Here is a 24,786-nt window from a genome sequence, read left to right as displayed (position 1 = left end):
GAGAACGAATTGTCAAAAAATAAATTTGTAAACTGCGCTCCAGGCCGCAAATTTCACTCTACAGAAATAATTTATACATAGAAACGGAGGAAAATTTGTCCTCTCACTCACAATCCTCTGGTAAAGCTGTCAGAGTAATAGTTTGGGCGTAAGACGCAGAGATGCAACACCAACGCGCACAAACTGCCTCATTGGCTCCCATATTAAAAACGCACGATGATATCTCAAAAAAGGAGTTGTAAGAGTTTTTTTAATTCACTCTAACAAAGCTATTTTTTCATTTTTCTTAAAAAAAAATATATGTAGACGTTGAGGAAGAACTCAGGACGCTCAAAGTGAAGTCAGATCAATGATAGGTATTATGGTTTTGCCAAAAATGCTTTCTGTTCAAGGCCAGAATTTTCAGTTTGTCCACCTCTGTCTGCGGAACTGTCTCCAACAGCAGTTAATTTCAGTTGATTGCTCTGCTCTTATTGGTCGACTCCACCTGGCCACGTGGTTGCTTAGCTACCAAAGCCCCCCCCCCCCCCCCCCTCTCCCCTCCTCCAACACAGACATTTTAACTGAAAACAGTTAACTCTTTTAACTTGACCATTATATTGTCCAATCTGCCTCAAACTTGTCATACATGATGATGGCTCATCACTGATTGTCTACATAACAATATTTCATAAATTCCCGCCCTTTTTGATTAGCCACGCCCCCTTTCATAACTAATGAACCGTTTGTCCTAGAAACTGGTATAAGGTGTCAGATTACTCAGCATAGAGTCCCTGTTTAACTGGTGATTGATAACCCCGCCCCTTTTGACTAGCCACGCCCCCTTTTACTAACTAGTGAACCGTTTGTCCTACAGACTTGTATGAGGTGTCTATGTACTCAGGACAGACTCCCTGTTTAACTGGTGGTTGATTACCCCGCCCCTTTTGAGTAGCCACGCCCCTTTTAGTAGCCACGCCCCTTTTTACTAACTACTGAACCGTTTGTCCTACAGACTTGTATGAGGTATCTCTGAACTCAGGTCAGAGTCCCTGTTTGACTGGTGATTGAAGCCACACCCCCTTTGAGTAGCCACGCCCCTTTTTACTAACTAGTGAACCGTTTGTCCTACAGACTTGTATGAGGTGTCTGTGTACTCAGGACAGAGTCCCTGTTTAACTGGTGGTTTATTACCCTGCCCCTTTTGAGTAGCCACGCCCCTTTTAGTAGCCACGCCCCTTTTTACAAACTAGTGAACCGTTTGTCCTACAGACTTGTATGAGGTGTCTGTGAACTCAGAACAGAGTCCCTGTTTAACTGCTGATTTAAACCACGAGAATCATCCGGCAGTAGTCCCGTGGCACTCCAAAATTTCCCTGGAATTTTGTTTCTAGTTCTTATTTTGTGTGCTTGCTTGCAAAAGCACACTAACTACTATTCACCGGGCTTATTCTTATTTTTCTTCCGTTTCTTCCGTGTCATTTTTCGGTCGACTACTCCTCCCAGAGTTTTGGTCGCACATACACAAAAAAGGTATCAAACCGACCGGCTCGCCCATGACAAGTGTGCTATGACTTTTCTAAGGGTTTCGACAAACGGTTTTCAAATTATTGGGCAAAAACATGTCGAAAAATCCCCCCAATGTAACCCTATGGAGAGTCTAGAGTGGAGAAGTCATCAAACAGAGTGTAGAGGGAGAGAAAGAATTGTCAAAAAATAAATTTGAAAACTGCGCTCCAGGCCGCAAATTTCACTCTACAGAAATAATTTATACATAGAAACGTAGGAAAATTTTTCCTCTCACTCACAATCCTCTGGTAAAGCTGTCAGAGTTATAGTTTGGGCGCAGGACGCACAGATGCTCAAACAAAATGCACCAACTGCCGCATCGGCTCCCATATTAAAAATGAAGGAAGATTTCTCAAAAAAAAAATTTAACAGTTTTTTAAAATCGCACTAACAAAGCTATTTTTTCATTTTTCTTAAAAAAAACATATGTAGATGTTCAGGAAGAACTCAGGACGCTCAAAGTAAAGTCGGATCAATGATAGGTATTATGGTTTTGCCGAAAATGCTTTCTGTTCGAGGCCAGAATTTCAAGTTTGTCGACCTCTGTTTGCTCACTTTGACGGAACTGTCTCCATCGTCAGTTAATTTCAGTTGATTGCTCTGCTCTGATTGGTTGACTCCACCTGGCCACCTGGTTGCTTAGCTACCAAAGCCCCCCCCCCCCCCCCTCCTCCAACACAGACATTCTAACTGATAACTGTCAGTTTACTCTAAGTAAACAGACATGGCTTTCTTCATAAAACACGAGACCTTATAACTTGACCATACATTGTCCAATCTGCCTCAAACTTGTCATGCATGATGATGATTCATCACTTTTCAGTTCTACATAACAATAATTCATAAATTCCCGCCCTTTTTATTAGCCACGCCCCCTTTTACTAACTAATGAACTGTTTGTCCTAGAAACTTGTATAAGATGTCAGATTACTCAGCATAGAGTCCGTTTAACTGGTGATTGATAACCCCGCCCCTTTTGATAAGCCACGCCCATTTTACTAACTAGTGAACCGTTTGTCCTAGAGACTTGTATGAGGTGTGAGTGTACTCAGCAGAAAGTCCCTGTTTAATCCGTGCCCCTTTTGATAAGCCACGAGAGTCACGGTCCAGAGGCAAGCACACAATCAAAATTTCTTTAGGAATTTTCTAGTTTTGTGTGCTTGCTTGCAAAAGCACACTAACTACTATTCACCGGGCTTATTTTGTGTGCTTGCTTGCAAAAGCACACTAACTACTATTCACCGGGCTTATTTTGTGTGCTTGCTTGCAAAAGCACACTAACTACTATTCACCGTGTCTATTTTTATTATTATTCTTCCGTTTCTTCCGTGTTGTTTTTCCGTCGACTACTCCTCCCAGAGTTTTGGTCGCACATACACAAAAAAGGTATCAAACCGACCGGCTCGCCCATGACCAGTGTGCTATGACTTTTCTAAGGGTTTCGACAAACGGTTTTCAAATTATTGGGCAAAAACACGTCAAAAAATCCCCCCAATGTAACCCTATGGAGAGTCTAGAGTGGTGATGTAATCAAACAGAGTGTAGAGGGAGAGAACGAATTGTCAAAAAATAAATTTGAAAACTGCGCTCCAGGCCGCAAATTTCACTCTACAGAAATAATTTATACATAGAAACGTAGGAAAATTTGTCCTCTCACTCACAATCCTCTGGTAAAGCTGTCAGAGTTATAGTTTGGGCGCAGGACGCACAGATGCACAAACAAAACACATCAACTGCCTCATTGGCTCCCATATTAAAAATGCAGGAAGATTTCTCCCCAAAATTTTTTTTACGTTTTTTTAAAATTGCTCTAACGAAGCTATTTTTTCATCTTTCTTTAAAAAAAATATATGTAGACGTTCAGGAAGAACTCAGGACGCTCAAAGTGAAGTCGGATCAATGATAGGTATTATGGTTTTGCCAAAAATGCTTTCTGTTCGAGGCCAGAATTTTCAGTTTGTCGACCTCTGTCTGCTCACTGTGATGGAACTGTCAGTTAATTTCAGTTGATTGCTCTGCTCTTATTGGTCGACTCCACCTGGCCACCTGGTTGCTTAGCTACCAAAGCCTCCCCCCTCCCTCCTCCAACACAGACATTCTAACCGATTACTGTCAGTTTACTCTAAGTGAACAGACCTAATAACTTGACCATACATTGTCCAATCTTCCTCAAACTTGCCAAGCATGATGATGGTTCATCACTGACCACTTATACATAATAATGTTTCATAAATTCCCGCCCTTTTTGATTAGCCACGCCCCCTTTCATAACTAATGAACCGTTTGTCCTAGAAACTTATACAAGGTGTCAGATTACTCGGCATGAAGTCCCTGTTTAACTGGTGATTGATAACTCCGCCCCTTTTGATTAGCCACGCCCCCTTTCATAACTAATGAACCGTTTGTCCTAGAGACTTGTATGAGGTGTCTGTGAACTCAGGACAGAGTCCCTGTTTAACTGCTGATTCAAGCCACGCCCCCTTTGAGTGACCACGCCCCCTTTTACTAACTTGTGAACCGTTTGTCCTACAGACTTGTATGAGGTATCTGTGAACTCAGGACAGAGTCACTGTTTGACTGTTGATTTGAGCCACAAGAATGATGGTCCAGAGGCAAGCACACAATCAAAATTTCTTTAGAAATTTTCTAGTTCTTATTCTTACGTTTCTTCCGTGTCATTTTTCGGTCGACTACTCCTCCCAGAGTTTTGGTCGCACATACACAAAAAAGGTATCAAACCGACCGGCTCGCCCATGACAAGTGTGCTATGACTTTTATAAGGGTTTCGCCAAACGGTTTTCAAATTATTGGGAAAAAACACGTCAAAAAATCCCCCCAATGTAACCCTATGGAGAGTCTAGAGTGGGGATGTAATCAAACAGAGTGTAGAGGGAGAGAAAGAATTGTCAAAAAATAAATTTGAAAACTGCGCTCCAGGCCGCAAATTTCACTCTACAGAAATAATTTATACATAGAAACGTAGGAAAATTTGTCCTCTCACTCACAATCCTCTGGTAAAGCTGTCAGAGTTATAGTTTGGGCGCAGGACGCACAGATGCTCAAACAAAATGCACCAACTGTCGCATCGGCTCCCATATTAAAAATGAAGGAAGATTTCTCAAAAAAAAAATTTAACAGTTTTTTAAAATCGCTCTAACAAAGCTATTTTTTCATTTTTCTTAAAAAAAAACATATGGAGATGTTCAGGAAGAACTCAGGACGCTCAAAGTAAAGTCGGATCAATGATAGGTATTATGGTTTTGCCGAAAATGCTTTCTGTTCGAGGCCAGAATTTTCAGTTTGTCGACCTCTGTCTGCTCACTTTGGAACTGTCTCCATCGTCAGTTAATTTCAGTTGATTGCTCTGCTCTGATTGGTCGACCCCACCTGGCCACGTGGTTGCTTAGCTACCAAAGCCCCCCCCCCCCCCCTCCTCCAACACAGACATTCTAACTGATAACTGTCAGTTTACTCTAAGTGAACAGACATGGCTTTCTTCATAAAATACGAGACCTTATAACTTGACCATACATTGTCCAATCTGCCTCAAACTTGTCATGCATGATGATGGTTCATCACTTTTCAGTTCTACATAACAATAATTCATAAATTCCCGCCCTTTTTATTAGCCACGCCCCCTTTTACTAACTAATGAACCGTTTGTCCTAGAAACTTGTATAAGATGTCAGATTACTCAGCATAGAGTCCCTGTTTAACTGGTGATTGATAACCCCGCCCCTTTTGATAAGCCACTCCCATTTTACTAACTTGTGAACCGTTTGTCCTAGAGACTTGTATGAGGTGTCTGTGAACTCAGGACAGAGTCACTGTTTGACTGTTGATTTGAGCCACGAGAATGATGGTCCAGAGGCAAGCACACAATCAAAATTTCTTTAGAAATTTTCTAGTTTTTATTCTTTTTCTTCCGTTTCTTCCGTGTTGTTTTTTCGGCCGACTACTCCTCCCAGAGTTTTGGTCGCACATACACAAAAAAGGTATCAAATCGACTGGCTTGCCCATGACAAGTGTGCTATGACTTTTATAAGGGTTTCGACAAACGGTTTTCAAATTATTGGGCAAAAACACGTCAAAAAATCCCCCCAATGTAACCCTATGGAGAGTCTAGAGCGGTGATGTCATCAAACAGAGTGTAGAGGGAGAGAATGAATTGTCAAAAAATAAATTTGAAAACTGCGCTCCAGGCCGCAAATTTCACTCTACAGAAATAATTTATACATAGAAACGTAGGAAAATTTGTCCTCTCACTCACAATCCTCTGGTAAAGCTGTCAGAGTTATAGTTTAGGCGCAGGACGCACAGATGCTCAAACAAAATGCACCAACTGCCGCATCGGCTCCCATATTAAAAATGAAGGAAGATTTCTCAAAAAAAATTTTAACAGTTTTTTTAAATCGCTCTAACAAAGCTATTTTTTCATCTTTCTTAAAAAAAAACATATGTAGATGTTGAGGAAGAACTCAGGACGCTCAAAGTGAAGTCGGATCAATGATAGGTATTATGGTTTTGCCAAAAATGCTTTCTGTTCGAGGCCAGAATTTTCAGTTTGTCCACCTCTGTCTACAGAACTGTCTCCAACAGCAGTTAATTTCAGTTGATTGCTCTGCTCTTATTGGTCGACTCCACCTGGCCACGTGGTTGCTTAGCTACCAAAGCCTCCCCCCTCCCCCCTCCCTCCTCCAACACAGACATTCTAACTGATAACTGTCAGTTTACTCTAAGTGAACAGACTTCATAAAACATGAGACCTTATAACTTGACCATACATTGTCCAATCTTCCTCAAACTTGCCAAGCATGATGATGGTTCATCACTGACCACTTACACATAACAATATTTCATAAATTCCCGCCCTTTTTGATTAGCCACGCCCCCTTTCATAACTAATGAACCGTTTGTCCTAGAAACTTGTATAAGGTGTCAGATTACTCGGCATGAAGTCCCTGTTTAACTGGTGGTTGATAACCCCGCCCCTTTTGATTAGCCACGCCCCCTTTCATAACTAATGAACCGTTTGTCCTAGAAACTTGTATGAGGTGTCTGTGAACTCAGGACAGAGTCCCTATTTAACTGCTGATTCAAGCCACGCCCCCTTTGAGTGACCACGCCCCCTTTTACTGACTTGTGAACCGTTTGTCCTACAGACTTGTATGAGGTATCTGTGAACTCAGGGCAGAGTCCCTGTTTGACTGTTGATTTGAGCCACGAGAATGATGGGCCAGAGGCAAGCACACAATCAAAATTTCTTTAGAAATTTTCTAGTTATTCTTCCGTTTCTTCCGTGTCATTTTTCGGTCGACTACTCCTCCCAGAGTTTTGGTCGCACATACACAAAAAAGGTATCAAATCGACCGGCTCGCCCATGACAAGTGTGCTATGACTTTTATAAGGGTTCCGACAAATGGTTTTCAAATTACTGGGAAAAAACACGTCAAAAAATCCCCCCTATGTAACCCTATGGAGAGTCTAGAGTGGTGATGTCATCAAACAGAGTGTAGAGGGAGAGAAGGAATTGTCAAAAAATAAATTTGAAAACTGCGCTCCAGGCCGCAAATTTCACTCTACAGAAATCATTTATACATAGAAACGTAGGAAAATTTGTCCTCTCACTCACAATCCTCTGGTAAAGCTGTCAGAGTCATAGTTTTGGCGCAGGACGCACAGATGCACAAACAAAACGCACCAACTGCCTCATTGGCTCCCATATTAAAAACGCAGGAAGATTTAATAAAAAAGTAGATGTAAGTGTTTTTTTAAATCGCTCTAACAAAGCTATTTTTTCATTTTTCTTCAAAAAAAATATATGTAGACGTTGAGGAAGAACTCAGGACGCTCAAAGTGAAGTCGGATCAATGATAGGTATTATGGTTTTGCCAAAAATGCTTTCTGTTCGAGGCCAGAATTTTCAGTTTGTCCACCTCAGTCTGCGGAACTGTCTGCAACAGCAGTTAATTTCAGTTGATTGCTCTGCTCTTATTGGTCGACTCCACCTGGCCACCTGGTTGCTTAGCTACCAAAGCCTCCCCCCTCCCCCCTCCCTCCTCCAACACAGACATTCTAACTGATAACTGTCAGTTTACTCTAAGTGAACAGACATGGTGTTTCTTCATAAAAAATGAGACCTTATAACTTGACCATACATTGTCCAATCTTCCTCAAACTTGCCAAGCATGATGATGGTTCATCACTGACCACTTATACCTAATAATGTTTCATAAATTCCCGCCCTTTTGGATTAGCCACGCCCCCTTTCATAACCAATGAACCGTTTGTCCTAGAAACTTGTATGAGGTGTCTGTGAACTCAGGACAGAGTCCCTATTTAACTGCTGATTCAAGCCACGCCCCCTTTGAGTGACCACGCCCACTTTTACTAACTTGTGAACCGTTCGTCCTACAGACTTGTATGAGGTGTCTGTGAACTCAGGACAGAGTCCCTGTTTGACTGTTGATTTGAGCCACAAGAATGATGGGCCAGAGGCAAGCACACAATCAAAATTTCTTTAGAAATTTTCTAGTTTGTCCTGCAACTCTTCAAGTTGTAGGACTAGTAGCGGGACGAAAGTGCGTCCGGAAGAGGAAGAAGAAGAAATCCACAGTATAACAGTAGTGCAGCACTGGTCCCTACAGATATTGCTGGATGGGACCAGTGCTGGGGAGATTGCCCCGAGGCCCTAATTACTGTAGAGAATAACGGCGTTCTCCTTTCAGGGCGGAGCCTGCTGGAGTCCACTGGATGACATCAGGTCTGAGGAAGTGTAAGTGTGTTTATACATCACAACACATACACAGGATATCTATAGGGGACAGGAGATCTATAGGGGACAGGAGATCTATAGGAGACAGGAGATCTATAGGGGACAGGAGATCTATAAAGGACAGGAGCTCTATAGGAGACAGGAGATATATAGGGGACAGGAGATCTATAGGGGACAGGAGATATATAGGGGACAGGAGATCTATAGGAGACAGAAGATCTATAGGGGACAGGAGATATATAGGGGACAGGAGATCTATATGGGACAGGAGATCTATAGGGGACAGGAGATCTATAGGGGACAGGAGATCTATAGGAGACAGGAGATCTATAGGGGACAGGAGATCTATAGGGGACAGGAGGTGTCTCATTGTGTCCCATCAGTTGCTGCTGAATGTTTGATGGATAACATCAGCGTGATGTTGCTCTGCTGTCATCAGGTTCTAACTGCTGCTGGTCTTTTTCTCCATCAGATCGTTGTGAACTCACAGTCGACACAAACACAGTCAGCAGGATGATCAAACTGTCTGGCAACAACAGGAGGCTGATACATGAGGAGAAGGATCAGCCGTACCCTGATCATCCAGACAGGTTTGATGTCTCCAGGCCTCAGCTGCTGTGTACAGATGGTCTGACTGGTCGCTGTTACTGGGAGGTCGAGTGGAGCGGATGGATTCATATATCAGTGAGTTACAGAGGAATCAGACGGAGAGGATACGGTAAAGACTGTGTGTTTGGATACAATGATCAGTCCTGGAGTCTGAGGTGCTATGATGGTCGTTACGCTGTCTGGCACAATACTAGAGAAACATCCTCCTCCTCCTCCTCCTCTGGTAGAGTAGGAGTGTATGTGGACTGTCCTGCTGGCATTCTGTCCTTCTACAGTGTCTCCTCTGGCTCTCTGATCCACATCCAGACCTTCAACACCACATTCACTGAACCTCTTTATCCTGGATTTGGGTTTCTGTCTCCTGGTTCCTCAGTGTCTCTGTGCCGTCTGTGAGAGGACAGACTGTCTCCTCCTGTTTTTTGCTCTTTTTACATTTAACTCAATGTAGCCTTGTGTTTCCTCTCCTGTCCTCTCCTCTCTCACCTGAGTCTAAACTAAGACAGTATTGTGATATTTTCCAGTTTTTGTTTATATTTTTGGGGAGAAAATCGTTTCCCAGATGTTTTATTGATAAAACTAACCCTCTTGTATAATAACTTAGATTTTCATCTACGGGTCAGGTCACAAACTTTTGGCCACTTGATTGATGTAAAAACAGTTTTTATTCAATAAAGAAATCTAAAATATATGTTTTCTGACGTTTCATTGGAGCAACAACAATAACGCTGAAGAGACAAACATCTTCTCTAATAAATGTCCATAAATCCATCTAGAGATGATAGAAACACACTCTTTGCAACTTGTTAGAGAAGTTATAATAATCAGTTATTTATTTATAATATAATAAAACAGTTGTCTGGACGTACAAACAACCACAACAGAGAATATTTCACTCTGTCATGTTGTTGTTGGTTTATTAGGTTTTTTCCTCCATTTTGACACAAAAGTCAAATTGCTGATAACAAAAACATAAAAGTTAAATCAACAGAATGTTTGAACTCTACAGGTATAAATTTTTGTGGTCAGTTTGTCTTTTTTTCGGTCAATTTGTGTCTTTTTTGGACATTTTGTGTCTTTTTTTGGTCAACATCAGCTCAGTCCTCACAAACAATATTCAGTATTAATACATCAACTATAAATAAGATAAAGAGTCAATAACTTTAAATATAATATAATATATATATATATAGATAAACATCATCTCATCTTGTTACACATTAAACACCAACACAATATAGAATAATGTCACTTCTTTACCTCAATATACACATTAAATACTACAGAGAATCTCTTTATATTCAAACTAATCAACTTAAAGTGTTTTCACTGATTTTAAAGGTTTAGTCCAGATAAGGACTAAGACCTCCAGGACCAGTGACGGAGCTCAATGAATCCACAACCACAGCGTCCAGGCTCAGCTGGTGGCACAGAGACCTGTTGCACTAAACTGGGATCAGGGATTAAGCCGGGATATGTTGGTTATCCTGGCTCAACTTATCCGTGATCCGGTTGCACAAAGCAGGATAGGGGGCAGTAGGATATGTTATGGTATCAGTTACCATGGAGATTTAGTCTGTGGAGCAAACCTGCCCCAGACCAGGCTATGTTCCAGGATCTATTTAATCTCATCCCTTATCTCAGTCAGCAGTCACCACAAACGGACACCAACAGTTATTCCACATTGTTATCACATAGAACTAGACCCACTGTCATTATTTAAACGTTTGTGATCTTTCATTTCAATCATTTTGGATAATTAATTATTTTAGATGATGTTGCAATCATTATATAATTTACAGTTTCCCATAGACTATAAGGCTATATATATAATGACAGATTACTAATTTAACTTGTTTTAGAGGAGGAGAGTTGTTAAAATGAGGCCGTGGAGCTTTTTGTGGAATTGTACTTCAGAATAGGTTTCACCAACAAGGAGATACTTCATCTGTTGGCACATCAGGCAACATCACGTTGTCACAAGTATCAGGACTTTAAAAAGATGCAAGACAATACATCTTTTCCACAGAAAGAATCAGTCTCATAAATGTATGACTTTTGTTGTCTTCCTCAGTGTGGCCCTAAAACTCGGTTGTATAAAATACACATCCCATATAAATAAATATATACACAAAGTGTAACATTATGTTCCTTTATTGAAAAAGGATAAATCAAAACAGGTAAAACATCGGCTCCTTTCAAAACTGAAGTCACAGTGACTCTACAAGATATAAAGCACAGAATCAAAGTATATTATACAACACAAGGATAAATACACATTCAAAGGTCTGAATATAATACACCCCGCATGTCTGCACACTGAAATAAATGCAGGACAAATCCATACACATGGAATGAACAGAGGAATGATGCAGTAGCCTCCCTGCTAGCTTCTATACACACAGTATACAGCACAAACATCATCAGAGGACAAATCAATAAATAAAAAACACAGAAATTCCTCTGCCACTGCAGGACATATTTAACTTAAATTTAAAGCATGCATATTAACTAAAACTAGGCCTGTAAACAGGACTGAACGGGACCGAGCCGAGTGGAGCCGTCGGGGGAGGCCACGTCGGGCGCGGCGCTGTTGGCTCAGTCCCTATGCGTCCCAAATGGCGTGTCTCCTACCACTGTGCTCGGAGTAGGTGTAAAACATGTTACTTGTTGTCGCCAGCAGGGGGCGCTATGACTGTGTGTCAATGTTGACATGTGGGTGTGGTCAGGGCTGGAACCCAATCACGTGTGAGAAATCTGGGACAGATTGGACAATGTATGGTCAAGTTATATGGGCTCGTGTGTTATGGCGAGATGCCATATTTTGCCGCCATGTCACGCCCACATAGTGTGACTGTCGGTAAAGATTTGGATAACTTTTGATCCCAAAGGCCTTGTGATGGAACTGACCAAGTTTGAAGTCAATCGGGTGAAATCTGTAGGAGGAGTTCGTTAAAGTATGCAACGTGGAAAAGGCGAAAAACGCTGTATTCGATTAAAGATGGCTGACTTCCTGTTGGGTTTGAGGTATGGGTCCAAGAGGCTTTTTGGTGCGTCTCCACATGGTTAATATGTGTAGCAAATGTCGTGTCTCTACGTGTAACCTGCTGCTTGGGCTAGGTGTAAAACATGTTACTTCCTGTAGCCAGCAGGGGGCGCTATGACTGTTTTTCACTATTGTCATGTGGGTGAGTTCAGGGCTGGACCCTCATCACATGTGAGAAATTTGGGACAGATTGGACAATGTATGGCCAAGTTATCCAGTCTGGTGTTAGATGGCGAGACGTCATATTTTGCAGCCATGTCACGCCCACATAGTGTGACCGTCGGTAAAGCTTTTGATAACGTTTTATCCCAAAGGTCTTGTGATGGTACTGAGCAAGTTTGAAGTCAATGAGGTGAAATCTGTAGGAGGAGTTCGTTAAAGTATGCAGGGTGGAAATGGGCCAAAACAGCAGGAAAGGCCATTTTCAATCCAAGATGGCTGACTTCCTGTACGTTTTCGGGTATGGGCTCTTGAGACTTTTTGGTGCGTCTTGCCATGATACATGTATGTACCAAATTTCATGGCGATACGACATTCCTGTGCGAGGGGCTGAATTTTCTTGACTTTCAAGGGGGCGCTGTTGAGTCATTTTGCCACGCCCATTCCCACGACCACTAGAATATGTAAATTTCAGTGGAGATTTATGTATATTCCAAAAATGGGGACTTTTTGAATATGATAAAGCCCCCAAAAAGGCGATTTACTTTTGTGAAAAAAAAGAATAATTAAAACATGTTACTTCCTGTAGCCAGCAGGGGGCGCTATGACTGTGTGTCACTATTGACACGTGGGTGTGTCCCGGGCTGGACCCTAATCACGTGTGTGAAATTTGGGACAGATTGGACAAATTATGGGCAATTTATACAGTCTCGTGTGTTATGGCGAGACGCCATATTTTGCCGCCATGCCACGCCCACATAGTGTGACCGTCGGTAAAGATTTATACAACTTTTGATCCCAAAGGCCTTGTGATGGTACTGACCAAGTTTGAAGTCAATTGGGTGAAATCTGTAGGAGGAGTTCGTTAAAGTATGCGGCATGGAAATGGGCAAAAACAACAGGAAACGCCATTTTCGATCCAAGATGGCCGACTTCCTGTACGTTTTAAGGTATGGGTTCTTGAGACTTTTTGGTGCGTCTTGCCATGATACATGTACGTAGAAAATTTCGTGTCTCTACAACATTCCTGTGCGAGGGGCTGAATTTTCTTGACCTTCAAGGGGGCGCTGTTGAGTCATTTTGCCACGCCCATTCCTGGGACCACGAGAATACGTAAATTTCAGCGAAGATTTATGTACATTCCAAAAATGGCGAGTTTTTGAATATGATAAAGCCCTCAAAAAGGCGATTACTTTTTGGGATAAATAAGAATAATAATAGACGGACCAATTACAATAGGGTCCTCGCACCGTTAGTGCTCGGTCCCTAATAAAAAACGGACCAATTTCAATAGGGTCCTCGCACCGTTAGTGCTCGGTCCCTAACTAGGACTGCGCGCAGTACTGAACGGGCCCTCGCAGAGTGGAGCTGTCGGGGGGGGCGCCGTCAGGGGAGGGCACATCGGGCGCGGCGCTGTTGGCTCAGTCCCTATGCGTACCAAATTGCGTGTCTCCTACCACTGTGCTTGTGGTAGGTGTAAAACATGTTACTTCCTGTAGCCAGCAGGGGGCGCTATGACTGTGTGTCACTATTGACCTGTGGGTGTGTCCCGGGCTGGACCCTAATCACGTGTGTTAAATTTGGGACAGATTGGACAATGTATGGTCAAGTTATTCAGTCTGGTTCTAGATGGCGAGACGCCATATTTTGCCGCCATGCCACGCCCACATAGTGTGACCGTCGGGTAAGATTTATACAACTTTTGATCCCAAAGGCCTTGTGATGGTACTGACCAAGTTTGAAGTCAATTGGATAAAATCTGTAGGAGGAGTTCGTTAAAGTATGTGACCTGGAAATGGCCCAAAACGATGACAAGTTCGATATTCAAACCAAGATGGCGGACTTCCTGTTGGGTTTGAGGTATGGGTCCAAGAGGCTTTTTGGTGCGTCACCACATGAAGCACGTGTGTACCAAATTTCGTGTCTCTACGTGAAACCTACTGCTGGGGCTAGGCATAAAAGTTGTTACTTCTTGTTGCCAGCGGGGGGCGCTATGACTGTGTGTCAATATTGACATGTGGATGTGTTTATGGCTGGACCCTTATCACGTGAGTGAAATTTGGGACAGATTGGACAATGTATGGTCAAGTTAAACAGTCTCGTGTGTTATGGCGAGACGCCATATTTTGCCGCCATGCCACGCCCACATAGTGTGACCGTCGGTAAAAATGTATACAACTTTTGATCCCAAAGGCCTTGTGATGGTACTGACCAAGTTTGAAGTCAATCGGATGAAATCTGTCAGAGGAGTTTGTCAAAGTATGCAACGTGGTCATTTTGTAAAAGGGGGCGTGGACAAAGCATAAGGGGCGGGGCTTTATGAAATATTGTTATTTGGAAGTGTTAAGGGCTGGACTCTGATGAAGCATGAGAAGTTTGGACCAGATCGGACAAAGTATGTGGAAGTTATAACGATCTCGTGTTTTATGGCGAGACGCCATATTTTGCCACCATGCCACGCCCACATAGTGTGACCGACGGTAAAGATTTATACAACTTTTGATCCCAAAGGCCTTGTGATGGTACTGACCAAGTTTGAAGAGAATTGGATGAAATCTGTAGGAGAAGTTCGTTAAAGTATGCAACGTGGAAATGGGCCAAAACAGCAGGAAACGCCATTTTCGATCCAAGATGGCCAACTTCCTGTACGTTTTAGGGTATGGGTTCTTGAGACTTTTTGGTGCGTCTTCCCATGATACATGTACGTGGAAAATTTTGTGTCTCTACGACATTCCTGTGCGAGGGGCTGAATTTTCTTGACTTTCAAGGGGGCGCTGTTGAGTCATTTTGCAACGTCCATTCCCGCGAATACCAGAATATGAAAATTTCATGGGAGATTGACGTATATTCCAAATATGGTGAGTTTTTGAATATGAGAAAGGCCCCAAAAAGGCGATTTATTTTCCGGAATAATAATAATAACTAGGACTGCGCGCAGTACTGAACGGGCCCTCGCAGAGTGGAGCCGTCGGGGGAAGGCACGTCGGACGCAGCGCTGTGGGCTCAGTCCCTATGCGTCCCAAATGGCATGTCTCCTACCACCGTGCTTGTGGTAGGTGTAAAACATGCTAGTTGCTGTTGCCAGCAGGGGGCGCTATGACTGTGTGTCAATATTGACACGTGGGTTTGTTCAGGGCTGGACCCTAATCACGTGTGTGAAATTTGGGACAGATTGGACAATGTATGGTCAAGTTATACAGTCTCGTGTGTTATGGCGAGACGCCATATTTTGCCGCCATGCCACGCCCACACAGTGTGGCCATCGGTAAAGATTTATACAACTTTTGATCCCAAAGGCCTTGTGATGGTACTGACCAAGTTTGAAGTCAATTGGATAAAATCTGTAGGAGGAGTTCGTTAAAGTATGCGACCTGGAAATGGCCAAAAATGATGACAAGTGCGATAGGCAATCCAAGATGGCGGATTTCCTGTTGGGTTTGAGGTATGTGTCCAAGAGGCTTTTTGGTGCGTCTCCACATGAAGCACGTGTGTACCAAATTTCGTGTCTCTACGTGAAACCTACTGCTGGGGCTAGGCATAAAAGTTGTTACTTCCTGTTGCCAGCGGGGGGCGCTATGACTGTGTGTCAATATTGAAATATGGGTGTGTTCCAGGCTGGACCCTAATCACTTGTGTGAAATTTGGGACAGATTGGACAATGTATGGTCAAGTTATACAGTCTCGTGGGTTATGGCGAAACGCCATATTTTGCCGCCATGCCACGCCCACATAGTGTGACAGGGGGTAAAGATTTATACAACTTTTGATCCCAAAGGCCTTATGATGGTACTGACCAAGTTTGAAGTCCATGGGGTGAAATCTGTCGGAGGAGTTATGTAAAGTATGCAATGTGGTCATTTTATGAAAGGGGGCGTGGATAAAGCATAAGGGGCGGGGCTTTATCAATATTGTTATTGGGAAGTGTTAAGGGCTGGACTCTGATGAAGCATGAGAAGTTTGGACCACATTGGAGAAAGTATGGGAAAGTTATAATGATCTCGTGTTTTATGGCGAGACGCCATATTTTGCCGCCATGCCACGCCCACATAGTGTGACCGGCGGTAAAGCTTTATACAACTTTTGATCCCAAAGGCCTTGTGAGGCTACTGTCCATGTTTGAAGAGAATTGGATGAAATCTGTAGGAGGAGTTCGTTAAAGTATGCGACGTGGAAATGGCCCAAAACAGCAGGAAACGCCATTTTCGATCCAAGATGGCCGACTTCCTGTACGTTTTAGGGTATGGGTTCTTGAGACATTTTGGTGCGTCTTGCCATGATACATGTATGTACCAAATTTTTTGTCTCTATGACATTCCAGTGCGAGGGGCTGAATTTTCTTGACTTTCAAGGGGGCGCTGTTGAGTCATTTTGCCACGCCCATTCCCGCGACCACAAGAATACGTAAATTTCACCAGAGATTTATGTATATTCCAAATATGGTGAGTTTTTGAATATGATAAAGGCCCCAAAAATGCGATTCATTTTCCAGAAGAAGAATAATAATAATTCCTTCAATTTCAATAGGGTCCTCGCACCGTTAGTGCTCGGTCCCTAACTAGGACTGCGCGCAGTACTGAACGGGCCCTCGCAGTACACGCGTGTCGGGGCATGCTGCCGTCGGGGTGTGCTGCCGTCGGGGTGTGTGCATTACAGGGGCCAGTTTATACCACCCCTATGAATTTCATTGCCTTAAGTCTTATGGTCTGGGCACAGTGGCACTCATTAAATTAAACTGCCGCCAGAGCGCCACCTAGGGGCCGATCAATAATATCTTCAAGGGTTATCCTCAGGAGGGCATTGACAATAAGTATACCAAGTTTGGTGTTAATCTGACCAACCACTGTGCTCGGGGTAGGTGTAAAACATAATACTTGCTGTAGCCAGCAGGGGGCGCTATGACTGTGTGTAAGTATTGACATGTGGGTGTGTCCCAGGATGGACCCTAATCACGTGTGTGAAATTTGGGACAGATTGGACAATGTATGGTCAAGTTATGCAGTCTCGTGTGTTATGGCGAGACGCCATATTTTGCTGCCATGCCACGCCCACATAGTGTGATGGTCGGTAAAGATTTATACAACTTTTGATCCCAAAGGCCTTGTGATGGTACTGGCCAAGTTTGAAGTCAATTGGATAAAATCTGTAGGAGGAGTTTGTTAAAGTATGCGACCTGGAAATGGCCAAAAATGACGACAAGTGCCATAGGCAATCCAAGATGGCGGACTTCCTGTTGGGTTTGAGGTATGTGTCCAAGAGGCTTTTTGGTGCGTCTCCACATGAAGCACGTGTGTACCAAATTTCGTGTCTCTACGTGAAACCTACTGCTGGGGCTAGGCATAAAAGTTGTTACTTCCTGTTGCCAGCGGGGGGCGCTATGACTGTGTGTCAATATTGACACGTGGGTGTGTTCCCGGCTGGACCCTAATCACGTGTGTGAAATTTGGGACAGATTGGACAATGTATGGTCAAGTTATACAGTCTCGTGGGTTATGGCGAAACGCCATATTTTGCCGCCATGCCAAGCCCACATAGTGTGACAGGCGGTGAAGATTTATACAACTTTTGAACCCAAAGCCCTTGTGATGGTACTGACCAAGTTTGAAGTCCCTGGTGTGAAATCTGTTGGAGGAGTTATGTAAAGTATGCAAGGTGGTCATTTTATGAAAGGGGGCGTGGATAAAGCATAAGGGGCGGGGCTTTATCAAATATTGTTATGTAGAAGTGTTAAGGGCTGGACTCTGATGAAGCATGAGAAGTTTGGACCAGATCACACAAAGTATGTGGAAGTTATAACGATCTGGTGTTTTATGGCGAGATGCCATATTTTGCCGCCATGCCACGCCCACATAGTGTGAGCGGCGGTAAAGCTTTATACAACTTTTGATCCCAAAGGCCATATGAGGGTACTGACCAAGTTTGAAGAGAATTGGATGAAATCTGTAGGAGGAGTTCGTTAAAGTATACGGCATGGAAATGGGCAAAAACAGCAGGAAACGCCATTTTCGATCCAAGATGGCCGACTTCCTGTACGTTTTAGGGTATGGGTTCTTGAGACTTTTTGGTGCGTCTTGACAAGATACATGTATGTACCAAATTTCGTGTCTTTACGACATTCCTGTGCGAGGGGCTGAATTTTCTTGACTTTCAAGGGGGCGCTGTTGAGTCATTTTGCCACGCCCATTCCCGGGACCACTAGAATACGTAAATTTCACCAGAGATTTATGTATATTCCAAAAATGGTGAGTTTTTGAATATGATAAAGCCCCCAAAAAGGCGATTTACTTTTAGGAAAAAAAAAAATAACTAGGACTGCGCGCAGTACTGAACGGGCCCTCGCAGAGTGGAGCTTTCGGGGGAGGCGCCGTCAGGGGAGGGCACGTCGGACCCAGCGCTGTGGGCTCAGTCCCTATGCATACCAAATTGCGTGTCTCCTTCCACTGTGCTTGTGGTAGGTGTAAAACATGTTACTTGCTGTTGCCAGCAGGGGGCGCTATGACTGTGTGTCAATATTGACACGTGGGTTTGTTCAGGGCTGGACCCTAATCACGTGTGTGAAATTTGGGACAGATTGGACAATGTATGGTCAAGTTATACAGTCTCGTGTGTTATGGCGAGACGCCATATTTTGCCGCCATGCCACGCCCACATAGTGTGACTGTCGGTAAAGATTTATACAACTTTTGATCCCCAAGGCCTTGTGATGGTACTGACCAAGTTTGAAGTCAATGGGATTAAATCTGTTGGAGGAGTTACGCAAAGTATGCAACGTGGTCATTTTATGAAAGGGGGCGTGTATAAAGCATAAGGGGCGGGGCTTTATGAAATATTGTTAATGAGAAGTGTTAAGGGCTCGACTCAGATGAAGCATGAGAAGTTTGGACCAGATGGGACAAAGAATGGGAAAATTATAACGATCTCTTGTTTTATGGCGAGATGCCATATTTTGCCGCCATGCCACGCCCACATAGTGTGAGCGGCGGTAAAGCTTTATACAACTTTTGATCCCAAAGGCCTTGTGAGGGTACTGACCAAGTTTGAAGAGAATTCGATGAAATCTGTAGGAGGAGTTCGTTAAAGTACGTGGCATGGAAATGGGCAAAAACAGGCAAAAACAGCAGGAAACGCCATTTTTGATCCAAGATCGCCGACTTCCTGTACGTTTTAGGGTATGGGTTCTTCAGACTTTTTGGTGCGTCTTGTCATGATACATGTATGTACCAAATTTCGTGTCTCTACGACATTCCTGTGCGAGGGGCTGAATTTTCTTGACTTTCAAGGGGGCGCTGTTGAGTCATTTTGCCACGCCCATTCCCGGGACCACGAGAATACGTAAATTTCAGCGGAGATTTATGTATATTCCAAAATTGGTGAGTTTTTGAATATGATAAAGCCCCCAAAAAGGCGATTTACTATTAGGAAGAAAAAGTATAACTAGGACTGCAAGCAGTACTGAACGGGCCCTCGCAGAGTGGAGCCGTCGGAGGACGGCACGTCGGGGTAGGGCACGTGGGGGGAGGCCACATCGGGCGCGGCAATGTGGGCTCAGTCCCTATGCGTCCCAAATGGCGTGTCTCCTACTATGTGCTCGGGATAGGTGTAAAACATAATACTTGCTGTAGCCAGCAGGGGGCGCAATGACTGTGTGTCAATATTGACATGTGGGTGTGTCCAGGGCTGGCCCCTCATCATGTGTGAGAAATTTGGGACAGATTGGACAATGTATGGTCAAGTTATACAGTCTCGTGTTTCATGGCGAGACGCCATATTTTGGCGCCATGCCACGCCCACATAGTGTGACTGTCGGTAAAGATTTATACAACTTTTGATCCCAAAGGCCTCGTGATGGTACTGACCAAGTTTGAAGTCAATTGCATAAAATTTGTAGGAGGAGTTTGTTAAAGTATGCGAGCTGGAAATGGGCAAAAACGATGACAAGTGCGATATTCAATCCAAGATGGCCGACTTCCTGTATGTTTTCGGGTATGGGTCCAAGAGGCTTTTTGGTGTGTCTTCACATGATTCATGTGTGTACCAAATTTCGTGTCTCTACGTGAAGCCTACTGCGAGGGCTAGGCATAAAAGTTGTTACTTCCTGTTGCCAGCGGGGGGCACTATGACTGTGTGTCAATATTGACATGTGGGTGTGTTCAGAGGTGGACCCTTATCACGTGCAAGAATTTTGGGCCAGATCAGACAATGTATGGTGAAGTTATACAGTCTCGTGTGTTATGGCAAGACGCCATATTTTGCTGCCATGCCACGCCCACATAGTGTGACCGTCGGTAAAAATGTATACAACTTTTGATCCCAATGGCCTTGTGATGCTACTGACCAAGTTTGAAGTCAATGGGATGAAATCTGTTGGAGGAGTTATGTAAAGTATGCAAGGTGGTCATGTGATGAAAGGGGGCGTGGATATAGCATAAGGGGCGGGGCTTTATGAAATTTTGTCATTTAGAAGTGTTAAGGGCTGGACTCTGATGAAGCATTAGAAGTTTGGAGCAGATTGGACAAAGAAAGGGAAAGTTATGATGATCTCGTGTTTTATGGCGAGACGCCATATTTTGCCGCCATGCCACGCCCACATAGTGTGACCGTCGGTAAAGCTTTATACAACTTTTGATCCCAAAGGCCTTGTGATGGTACTGACCAAGTGTGAAGTCGATCGGGTGAAATCTGTAGTACGAGTTCGTTAAAGTATGCATGGTGGAAATGGGCCAAAACAGCAGGAAACGCCATTTTCGATCCAAGATGGCCGACTTCCTGTACGTTTTAGGGTATGAGTTCTTGAGACTTTTTGGTGCGTCTTGCCATGATACATGTATGTACCAAATTTCATGCTGATACGACATTCCTGTGCGAGGGGCTGAATTTTCTTGACTTTCAAGGGGGCGCTGTTGAGTCATTTTGCCACGCCCATTCCCGCGAATACCAGAATACGAAAATTTCACGGGAGATTGACATATATTCCAAAAATTAGGAGTTTTTGAATATGATAAAGCCCCCAAAAAGGCGATTGATTACCCGGAAAAATAATAATAAGAATAGACGGACCAATTTCAATAGGGTCCTCGCACCGTTAGTGCTCGGTCCCTAATAATAAACGGACCAATTTCAATAGGGTCCTTGCACCGTTAGTGCTCGGTCCCTAACTAGGACTGCGCGCAGTACTGAACGGGCCCTCGCAGTACACGCGTGTCGGGGCATGCTGCCGTCGGGGTGTGTGCATTTCAGGGGCCAATCTATACCACCCCTATGAATTTCATTGCCTTAAGTCTTATGGTCTGGGCACAGTGGCACTTATTAAATTAAACTGCCGCCAGAGCGCCACCTAGGGGCCGATCAATAAAATCTTCTATTGTTATCCTCAGGAGGACATTGACAATAAGTATACCAAGTTTTGTGTTAATTGTGTTAGTTCGTTAAAGTATGCGAGGTGGAATTGGGAAGAAACGATGAATTGTGAGATATTCAAAAGAAGATGGCGGACTTCCTGTTGGGTTTGAGGTATGGGTCCAAGAGGCTTTTTGGTGCGTCTCCACATGAAGCACGTGTGTACCAAATTTCTTATCTCTACGTGAAACCTACTGCTGGGGCTAGGCGTTAAAGTTGTTACTTCCTGTTGCCATCGGGGGGCGCTATGACTGTGTGTCAATATTGACATGTGGGTGTGTTCAGAGGTGGACCCTCAGCACGTGTAAGAATTTTGGGCCAGATGAGACAATGTATTGTGAAGTTATACAGTCTGGTGTTTCATGGCGAGACGCCATATTTTGCCGCCATGCCAAGCCCACATAGTGTGACAGGCGGTAAAGATTTATATAACTTTTGATCCCAAAGCCCTTGTGATGGTACTGACCAAGTTTGAAGTCCAAGGGGTGAAATCTGTTGGAGGAGTTATGTAAAGTATGCAACGTGGTCATATAATAAAAGGGGGCGTGGATAAAGCATAAGGGGTGGGGCTTTCTGAAATATTGTTATGTAGAAGTGTTAAGGGCTGGACTCTGATGAAGCATGAGAAGTTTGCAGCAGATTGGACAAAGAATGGAGAAGTTATAACAATCTCGTGTTTTATGGCGAGACGCCATATTTTGCCGCCATGCCACACCCACATAGTGTGACCGACGGTAAAGATTTATACAACTTTTGATCCCAAAGGCCTTGTGATGGTACTGACCAAGTTTGAAGTCAATTGGATAAAATCTCTAGGAGGAGTTTGTTAAAGTATGCGACCTGGAAATGGCGAAAAACGATGACAAGTGCAATATTCAATCCAAGATGGCCGACTTCCTGTACGTTTTCGGGCATGGGTTCTTGAGGCTTTTTGGTGCGTCTTCCCATGATACACATATGTACCAACTTTCGTGTGTCTACGTGAAAAAAACCTATATTGTGAGGATGTTTTGAAAATTTTGAGGGGGCGCTAGTGAGTCATTTTGCAAGGTCCATTCCCGCGAATACCAGAATACGTAAATTTTAAATCTGATTTATGTATATTCCAAATTTGGCGAGTTTTTGAATATGATAAAGCCCCCAAAAAGGCAATTCATTTGGGAGAAGAATAATAACTAGGACTGCGCGCAGTACTGAACGGGCCCTCGCAGAGTGGAGCCGTCGGGGGAGGCGCCGTCAGGGGAGGGCACATCGGACGCGGTGCTGTTGGCTCAGTCCCTATGCGTACCAAATTGCGTGTCTCCTACCACTGTGCTTGTGGTAGGTGTAAAACATGTTACTTCCTGTAGCCAGCAGGGGGCGCTATGACTGTGTGTCAATATAGACACGTGGGTGTGTCCCGGGGTGGACCCTAATGACGTTTGTGAAATTTGGGACAGATTGGACAATGTATGGTCAAGTTATCCAGTCTTGTGTGTTATGGCGAGACGCCATATTTTGCCGCCAAGCCACGCCCACATAGTGTGACAGGCGGTAAAGATTAATACAACTTTTGATCCCAAAGGCTTTGTGATGGTGCTGACCAAGTTTGAAGAGAATTGGATGAAATCTGTAGGAGGAGTTCGTTAAAGTATGTGACCTGGAAATGGCCAAAAACGATGACAAGTGCGATATTCAAACCAAGATGGCGGGCTTCCTGTTGAGTTTGAGGTATGGGTCCAAGAGGCTTTTTGGTGCGTCTCCACATGAAACACGTGTGTACCAAATTTCGTGTCTCTACGTGAAACCTACTGCTGGGGCTAGGCGTAAAAGATGTTACTTGCTGTTGCCAGCAGGGGGCGCTATGACTGTGTGTCAATATTGACACGTGGGTGTGTTCCGGGCTGGACCCTAATCACGTGTGTGAAATTTGGGACAGATTGGAAAATGTATGGTCAAGTTATACTGTCTCCAGTGTTATGGCGAGACGCCATATTTTGCCGCCATGCCACGCCCACATAGTGTGACCATCAGTTAAGCTTTATACAACTTTTGATCCCAAAGGCCTTGTGATGCTACTGACCAAGTTTGAAGTCAATGGGATGAAATCTGTTGGAGGAGTTATGTAAAGTGTGCAAGGTGGTCATGTGATGAAAGGGGGCGTGGATAAAAAATAAGGGGCGGGGCTTTATGAATTATTGTTATATAGAAGTGTTAAGGGCTGGACTCTGATGAAGCATGAGAAGTTTGAAACAGATGGGACAAAGAATGGGAAAGTTATAACAATCTTGTGTTTTATGGCGAGTCACCATATTTTGCCGCCATGCCACACCCACATAGTGTGACCGTCTGTAAAGATTTATACAACTTTTGATCCCAAAGGCCTTGTGATGGTACTGACCAAGTTTGAAGTCAATTGGATAAAATCTGTAGGAGGAGTTCGTAAAAGTATGCGACCTGGAAATGGCGAAAAACGATGACAAGTGCAATATTCAATCCAAGATGGCCGACTTCCTGTACGTTTTCGGGTATGGGTTCTTGAGGCTTTTTGGTGCGTCTTCCCATGATACACATATGTACCAACTTTTGTGTGTCTACGTGAAAAACACCTATATTGTGAGGATGTTTTGAAAATTTTGAGGGGGCGCTAGTGAGTCATTTTGCAAGGTCCATTCCCGCGAATACCAGAATACGTAAATTTTAAATCTGATTTATGTATATTCCAAATTTGGCGAGTTTTTGAATATGATAAAGCCCCCAAAAAGGCAATTCATTTGGGAGAAGAATAATAATAACTAGGACTGCAAGCAGTACTGAACGGGCCCTCGCAGAGTGGAGCCGTCGGGGGAGGCGCCATCAGGGGAGGGCACATCAGACGCGGCGCTGTTGGCTCAGTCCCTATGCGTACAAAATTGCGTGTCTCCTACTACTCAGCTCAAAGTAGGTGTAAAACATGTTACTTGCTGTAGCCAGCAGAGGGCGCTACGACTGTGTGTCAATATTGACATGTGGGTGTGTTCCGGGCTGGACCCTAATCACGTGTGTGAAATTTGGGACAGATTGGACAATGTATGGTCAAGTTATACTGTCTCGTGTGTTATGGCGAGACGCCATATTTTGTTGCCATGCCACGCCCACATAGTGTGACCATCGGTAAAGATTTATACAACTTTTGATCCCAAAGGCCTTGTGATGCTACTGACCAAGTTTGAAGTAAATCGGGTGAAATCTGTAGGAGGAGTTCGTTAACGTATGCGACCTGGAAATGGCCAAAAACGAT

General features: G+C 43.8%; 1 protein-coding gene across 1 annotated transcript in view; it reads left to right on the top strand.

Moving 5' to 3' along the window:
- LOC131993215 (NACHT, LRR and PYD domains-containing protein 12-like) overlaps positions 1-24,786 on the top strand; it is a 171,941-nt gene that overhangs the window by 46,888 nt on the left and 100,267 nt on the right. The window contains exons 9-10 of the mRNA XM_059359004.1: positions 8,277-8,323; positions 8,796-9,007. Of these exons, the coding sequence (XP_059214987.1) occupies positions 8,277-8,323; positions 8,796-9,007 (259 nt within the window). The remainder of the gene's footprint in view (positions 1-8,276; positions 8,324-8,795; positions 9,008-24,786) is intronic.

Source organism: Centropristis striata, chromosome 20 (assembly GCF_030273125.1).
Source record: "Centropristis striata isolate RG_2023a ecotype Rhode Island chromosome 20, C.striata_1.0, whole genome shotgun sequence".
NCBI lineage: Eukaryota > Metazoa > Chordata > Actinopteri > Perciformes > Serranidae > Centropristis > Centropristis striata.
Note: the sequence above shows the minus strand (reverse complement) of the source record. Positions and strands in the feature narration are given on the sequence as shown.